Below are 8,086 nucleotides of genomic sequence, written 5' to 3'. Positions count from 1 at the left end.
CTCGATGTGTGCAAGTTGGTGAAAGGAAGATCACTGGATATAAGAGTCATGATGCTCATTTTCTAATGCATTACTTGCTTCCTGTTGCAATCAAGACAACTTTGAGCAAAGATGTTGCAAAACCTTTGCTAAGGTTGTGTGCCTTTTTTAAGGGCATATGGAAGAAAGCTATCGACCCCCAAGTTCTTAACTATTTGCAAACTGAGATTGTTGAAACCCTTTGTCAGTTAGAAGAATATTTTCCCACCTACCTTCTTTGATGTCATGGTTCATTTACCAATTCACTTGGTGGAAGAAATTAAGCTTGGTGGTCCAGTTGGAATTAGGTGATGTATGCAATAGAGAGGTACCTTCGAGAGTTCAAATCTGATGTTCGGAACAAGGGTCGTTCGGAGGGCTCAATGGCTGAAGGATATTTAGCTAAAGAATGTCTTGCATTCTGTTGAAGATACTTGAATCGATTAAACAGTCCTTCAGATAATGTTTTGATCCTAGTATCTCAAATCATTATTTCCCAATATTGGGAACCTATTAGAGGAAAGGGAAGGAATAGAAAGAAGAAGGATTATGGGTTTATGATGGATCACATTACACGGGCCCAAGTCCATCAATATGTCTTATTCAATTGTGATTCTAGGAAGTTGGAGATAGATCGAGTAAGATAACTTAACAGCAATTTTTTCTAATTATTTTCTTATTTTTATCTTCTAATTGTGATAGATACTAACATATTTAATAAAATCACAGTGAACATAAGTTGTCTGTAAGCAGCCACAGGCAAAGAAAATGGGATTCCACGCATACTCATAGCAAGAATTTTATGGACTGGTTTAGAGAGAAAGTTGATCTCAAATTCAAGAAGGGAAGAAATAACGGATCATATCAAATGGTTATCAAAAGGACCATCTCGTGTTGCTAAGAAGTTCAGTGGCTACTCTAATGGTATAGGTTCCACACCATGAAACGAGAGAAAAATGGCGTAACTCAAAATAGTGGAGTCACCTTAACAACTCTAACGCATAGTTTTGCTAGTAGTAGAGATCAAAATCTTGTTATGGGGGTTGTGGACTATTATGGCTCGTTAGAAGATACTATTGAGATATCTTATCATGGTCACTTTAGTCAGTGGCAGAGCCAGGATTCTTAAAGTGGGGGGACAAAATTCAACCGTCAAACATTCGGAACAAAAATATGTAAAAAAAACAATACACCACAAATTGCTTAATACTTAATGTTTTACATTCAAAATTTCAAAATGCTTATAGTCTTACAATCTAAGAAAAATGACAAAAAAAAAAAAAACTAAAACTAAAAATTTCAAATTCATCCTTCGGGTCTTCATATTTTGAAAGTGATCAATGATTTTAATTATAAATCAACTCATATTTATAATTTACTAATTAGAAATTTCAAATTGCAAACTAACAATTTCCTAAATCATGAGTTCATGACCAATTGCAATTTCCAAACCAACAACAATTCAACAAATCAATCAACAACCATAAATCCACATTCCACAATCGCAAATTAACATTTCACAAATATCATAATTCAGTAATTCACAACCAAACAATGTAAATTGTAAATATAAAATATTACCTTAAAAAAAAAAACTAAAACTTAGGGTTAGTTAAGAAAACTTACAAACTGATTGAAAAATGTAATCGGCGTCTCGGGAGTCGGGAGGCCGGCGAGTCGGCAGTGGGGGTGGCGGTGCGCCGTGCGCGGCTTCACTTCGCTTCAGAGTTCAGCCGTCGCAACTCGCAACTCTTCGCTTCCTGTTCTGCACTTCTGCTGTTCGAGACTTCGAGTGTTCGCTTCAGAGTTTTAGGTCGTTGTCTTGTCGGCCGTCGGCGTGAATCTCCGATCGACCGTCGGTGACGGTCTGTCGATGTCTTTAATAGTCAACTTAGGGTTTCTACTTTCTCTCTTCCTTAGTGACTTAGTCTCTCTCTCTTTTAAGCGTCTCTTTTTTTTTTCAAAAGTTTCACGCGTCCCTGAGACCCTGACTCTGAGCGTGATTTTTATCAATTTTTCTTTTAAAGAAATTATTTTTTAAAAGTGGGGGGACATTTGTCCCCATGTCCCCCCAGCTGGCTCCGCCACTGACTTTAGTGTATTCTTGTTTTGATGTGTGTGGTTTCATTCGAAAAAGGATGATTTTGGATGAATGTCGTGAATAAGAATAAGAATATTTCACAAGGAGAACCGTTCATCTTGGCATATCAAGCACATCAAGTTTTTTTTTATTGAGGATCCGCTTAAAGAGGGTTGGCATTATGCTATTCAAAATCTTCCTAGAGAACTTTGGACCAAGTGCAAGAAACAACACAACTTTAAGCGGGTGCAAAGCATAGCACCAACTTAAAGGTGGGGTGCAGGAAATAGCATAAATGATGTCGGAGAACGGAGATTCCGCCGGAACTAGGGAATCTCTATTATTTTAATGTTTTTGTTAATTCCCTCCCCTTTTTTTTAGTAAGTCACGTGACCCCTTGTTTTTCCCTCCTTTCCATTTCTTTTATGTTTCTCTCTCTTCTCTTCTTCTTCTCCAAGCTAATTTCTGCTGTAGATGACACTTCTGGAAATCGCAATTTTAGACAAGGAAGACGAAGATCAATTGAATATCAACGCGCGAAGCAAAATCTGAACTTCAAGTTGGTGAGTTTGCTTACATTGTTTTTTTTTAATTTGGGTAATTCTCTAATGTGCGATAATTAGGGTTAAGTTAGATTAAGGGTTAATTGCTTGAAAAAATGTTTGTGCTTGAAGTTAGATTAAGGGTTAATTGCTTGAAAAAATGTTTGTGCTTGAAGTGAATGTATGTGATGGTTGTGTTTGATTTTTCTCAATCGTATTTTTTTTTTCTGTGCTTTTGTGTTTTTTGCAAAAATAGGTAATGGCGTCCATGTTCACTATCAAATTAAATCCTGGAGGGGTATTAACTAATAAATGGGAATATGTAGGAGGGGAGGTACATTATTGGGATAATGTTGATCCAAATTACCTGAGTTTCTTTGAGTTTATTGATATGTTGAAGGAGGAAGGGGTTGAATACAACTCAAAGTCAACATTTTATTACAGTTTACCTGGGCTAGATTTGAAAACTGGTTTGGTTAAGGTATATAAGGATGTTGAGGTATTGGATATGTGTGAAATTGGGATGAAAAATGGGATGGTTGAAGTCTTTGTGGCCCATGATGTTGATGTGCCTGAAGTAATTCCCCTAATTGAATGTGAAAGTACTGGTCCCAACCCCACAAATGACCAAGTAGATGAGGCCAACCCAATATAGAGGAACCCCAGCCCAATACTCATACAGAGGCCTCCATTACACAAGCCACAAAGATAAAATTCCACCCAAAGGCAGCAAGGAAGAAAATGTCAGCAAGGAAGAGGTAGCTTCCTCCAAAAAAGTGAAGGGGACAAGGCCCAAAACCACAGAACCCTTCCACAAACAAATGAGGAAGAAACTCAGCCAAACAAACCCAGTCCTCAAACATTAACTAAGACCAACAGCCAACAACCACTTCCCAATAAACACCTAGAACATAACCCAACACAGCCCACTCTTGAACCTACTTCCCAAGCAGACCCAAAACCACAGGTAACACGGCCCACTTCCCAAATAATTGACCCAAAACCACAGGTAACACAGCTCCCACTTCCCAAGCAGACCCAAAACCACAACCCTTGGATAACTGGTGGAATGATGATAGTGTTGATGATGATTATGATGCCACAATGGATTTGTCTGATGATGATAGTTTAGGTGGCTGTGATTGGATTGTAGAAGAGGATGATATTGACCTGTCATGTAGTTCAATAGATGTGAGTGATGGTAGTGTAGATGAGGACTATGGGGGAGGAGAATCAAAACCTACAAGAAGTTCAAGTGATGAAGAGCTTCTTGATGCTAGGAGGAAGGTAAAACAAAGTAAGAAAAGACTTAGAAAGAAGGGTGATGGAGGAGGCTGCTAAAAGTGGCAGGACTTGAACATTCCTTTGGGTAGTGGGTGGGAAGTGAGTATGAGGAAAGATCTATTGCCTAATTCAGATAGTGAAGGTGAGAAGTATGATCTGCCAAGTGGAATGGAGGGGGTTCTTATTATAGGAAGTTTATATGGAGGGTTGGCATGAAGTTTTCATCACTGAAATGTTCAAGGAGATGGTAAACAGGTATGCTGTTTATGCTGGGTATAGTGTTAGGTGGATTAGAAGTGAAAACAAAAAGAAAATGGAACTAAATGCAAGATGGGTTGTGAGTGGAAGGTCTATGCTTCCTGGATGGCCAGAAGAAATATTTTGGTGAAATCAGTTCATGACCAACACACTTGTGATGGCTGATTATGAAAACTTACAAGCAAAATCAAGATGGTTGGCAAGAGAATTTTTAGACAAATTTAGGGAGGAACCTAACTGGCCTAGGAAGTCTTTAGAGAAAGAAGTGCTTAACAAGTTTGGGGTAAAGCTTAGCAAGTGGAACTGTTACAGAGTTAAAAAGCATGCACATAGGCTTTTACATGGAAATTTGAAGGATCATTATTCAAAGATTGCTGCATACTTGAATGAATTGAAGAGGGTAGATGAGGATTTTAGATTTCAATTGCAAACAGATGCCCTTGAAAATGATGCTGGACATGTTGAACATCAGTTTAAGAGGTTGTATATTAGTTTCCCAGGATTGAGAGCAGGTTATAAGTGGTTGTAGGAAGGTGTTTGCATAGATGGATGTTTCTGAAAACTTTTTTAGGTGGGCAGCTGCTGTGTGCAATTAGCAGAGATGGGAACAATCAAACGTTCCCCATCTGTTGGGCTGTTGTTGAGGCTGAAAACAATGAGGCCTGGGAGTGGTTTTTAGAGAACTTAAAGAAGGATCTACCAGGTTTTGGGGGTGAAGATTGCAAAATCATATCAGATCAACATCAGGTGAGAACTTTTATCTTCAATGACACATTTTTTTTAGTTTCAACAGCTTTGATTGGTATATTCACACTGCTTTTTTATTTTTTGACAGTCAATAATGCATGGTGTTAAAACTATATTCCCTAATGTGGAACATAGGAACTGTGCTAGACACATCTGGCCTCCATGGCACAAAAAACATAGGGGAGATGGTTTGAAAGAGAAATTTTGGCAGGCTGTTTATGCCTATAACATGGCAGATTTTGATTTAGCCCTACAGGAGATGGATGTGTTATCCACAGCAGCTGTAGAGGATTTCAAGGCTTTGAAACCTAAGACTTTTTGTAGGTTTGGTTTTAGGATTCACACTAAGTGCAACCTTGTGGTGAACAATCTTGCTGAAACATTCAATGGGTGGATTCTGGAATCCAGGTCAAAGCTAATTTTGGGGATGCTAGAAGATATTAGGAGGGCAGTTATGGAGAGATTGTTCTTGAAGAGAACATTGATGGAGAGAGCAAAGGATGATATTTGTCCTAGAATAAGAAAAAGGCTAGAAACAAACAAGGAATATGCTAAGACCTGTCATGTTCTTGCATCTGATAAAATGGAGTTTGAAGTGCTATGTGGTATGGAGGTTTTAATAGTGAATCTAGAAAGCAAGAGTTGTACATGCAGGAGATGGGACTTAACTGGAATACCTTGCTCTCATGTTATTGCTTGCAGCAATTGGCTTAGAATGCCATGTGAAGAGTTGGTGGATCCCATACTGAAGAAGGGGGTATACTTAGCTGCCTACAGTGGGTCAATCAAGCCAATAAGAGGAGAGAGACATTGGGATAAGGTTGAATTCCCACTGTTACCTCCTAATATCAAGGTTGGAGCAGGTAGACCTAGGAAAATGAGGAAGAAAGCCCCACATGAGAGGGAAGAAAAGGCTGGAAAATTAAGCAAACATGGAATACAAATGACATGTAGCTTGTGCAAAGGCAAAAACCACAAGTGACATTTGTGGAACTCAACAATCTACAGCAGCTGCTCCAATGAGCAGCCACTAAGCTAGGGTTTCACTTTCTTTTTTGGTGGAGGAAATAGTAGATTAAGAAGGGAGGTTGTAGATGGGTTTTTTTGAACTTTACTGGGGAGATTTTTGTAATTGAAATGTGGACAAACTTCACCACTTTTTGCACATGTTGTACATTGTTGCCAATAGGGCTTTTGGAATCTAATGCAAAGCATTTTCTTGGTATTACAAGTGCAGACCTATTTAGACTAATATAGTAATGCAAGTGAAAACAATCAATATACTCAAAAGCAATATTGCATTGAATACCACCAGTCAAGGATACAAATTCAATATTGTCAAAAGCAATATTATATGATACCTAAACTACCTACTTAAACACAAGTACACGAACATCCATGAAATGAAGAGTACAATAATGAAAGTGGTTTGCTATTGTTTTAGTAATTTGTTCTCAGCCTTCAATCCTCTGACCTCCATTTTCAACCCTTGAATCTTCCTTTCGGCATCCGCTTTTGCTTCAATTCCATTTCTCAATCTATTGCTTTAGATTCTAGTGCATCATTCGTGGATATAAGAGCTAGAATAACCTCAGTAGCACGTTGCCACACATGCTTCCTTATCAATCCACTAAAGAATTCACAATCATCATCCTATCACAAATCAAATTCAAATCAATCAAATTACATAAAAATGGTTAATATGGATTGATTTCAAAAAATTTCAAACTAACCTTCCACTTTGAGCACCCATGGAACCGTCTGCCATGGTTCCCATTTCTCTTGCTTACAGTTTACGCCATGGCTGGCAAGCCATGGTGGCAGTAAACTTCCCATGCCTTTCAACCATGATGAAGGTTGTCAGTTAAAGAAGAAGAGAGAGAGAGAATTGGGGATTTTTGTTAAATGAGATTGGGAATTTAGGGTTTCTGATAATTGAGAATAGGGGATTGAAAATGGAGTTGGAAGTTAAAGAAGAAGAGGGAAATAAAAACAGAACACGTGACTTACTAAAAAAAAGGGGAGGGAGTTAACAAAAACATTAAAATAATAGAGATTCCCTAGTTCCGGCGGAATCTCCGTTCTCCGGCATCATTTATGCTATTTCCTGCACCCCACCTTTAAGTTGGTGCTACGCGTTGCACCCGCTTAAAGTTGTGTTGTTTCTTGCACTTGGTCCAAAGTTGGTGCTGTTCTAGCCAATTAACCCTACTATATATGGCTTTTTCTTTGGTATTCGATATGAATTTGTGCCTATATCGAATTACAATGCATGTGTTTAATTCATGATTTATCGTCTCATAAAATATATCTTTACGGTTTTTTTTTTTTGTAATATACAATAACGTTGATTGTCTCATTTTTTCCCCTTGTAGATGAAAAGTGTTATGGCTGAATTATTTGACAGAATGACACTGACGCAATGACGTGATAACTCGATGACATGATGCCATCTGACATGATGACGAAGTGATTATGATTTGAAGACACAGCGAAGGACGCGACATTGGAGCATAGCATTAACTGGTAACGGTCCAGCTAAATAAGGAAGGAGTGTAATGAGGCATAAATTCAGCCGTTAAAGAGCAAGGATCATGACGTTGGAGCGTAAATGGAGAAGATCTCCCATGATTGAAGCGCCAAAGTTAATGTAATAATTAGTGAATTGATTTTTGTATTCGTTGAGAAAAAGCCGAGAGAAAAGAGAAGGCACATAAAAGGGAGAGAGAGGTCATTGACAAGTTTTTTAGGCAACATAATTGGAAGGCCACTAGAGAGAAAATAACATTCTTGTAACGACAGTCAGTCACTAAGAAAGACAGTGAACCATATTAGTTTGGTGGATCTTCATCCATCCGCGGTTTTTACCCATCTTCATTGGGGTTTTTTCACGTCACCATCTTTGTGTGTTCATCCCCTTTGATCCCCTTTGCATTCTTTTGTCGCATTGTCCTAAACATAATCTGGTTAAATCGTCCCAAACTTTAATTTCGTCGTAAGTAGAAATTTTGCATAAATAATTTGGCGCACACCGTGGGGCATAACCAGACCATCTACTGTTCAAAATCCATCAAATGGGAGAAACACCTAACCTCGAGGAAATGCAGAGACAACATGGACAGATGAGAGCAGAACTGCTCGAAATGAAGCAAGCTAA

The 8,086-nt window shown here is 38.4% G+C and overlaps 1 protein-coding gene across 1 annotated transcript; it reads left to right on the top strand.

Annotated features, from left to right (window-relative positions):
- The first annotated feature begins 2,305 nt into the window (after positions 1–2,305).
- Positions 2,306–5,911, top strand: LOC125493526 (uncharacterized). The gene is made up of 2 exons (XM_057392203.1): positions 2,306–2,661; positions 5,018–5,911. Exons 1-2 carry the CDS (start codon positions 2,524–2,526, stop codon positions 5,909–5,911), a joined length of 1,032 nt encoding a protein of 343 aa, XP_057248186.1. The 5' UTR covers positions 2,306–2,523.
- Positions 5,912–8,086: the final 2,175 nt, after the last annotated feature.

The sequence above is a fragment of the Beta vulgaris genome, chromosome 9 (genome assembly GCF_026745355.1).
Source record: "Beta vulgaris subsp. vulgaris cultivar EL10 chromosome 9, EL10.2, whole genome shotgun sequence".
NCBI classification, from domain to species: domain Eukaryota; kingdom Viridiplantae; phylum Streptophyta; class Magnoliopsida; order Caryophyllales; family Amaranthaceae; genus Beta; species Beta vulgaris.
Note: the sequence above shows the minus strand (reverse complement) of the source record. Positions and strands in the feature narration are given on the sequence as shown.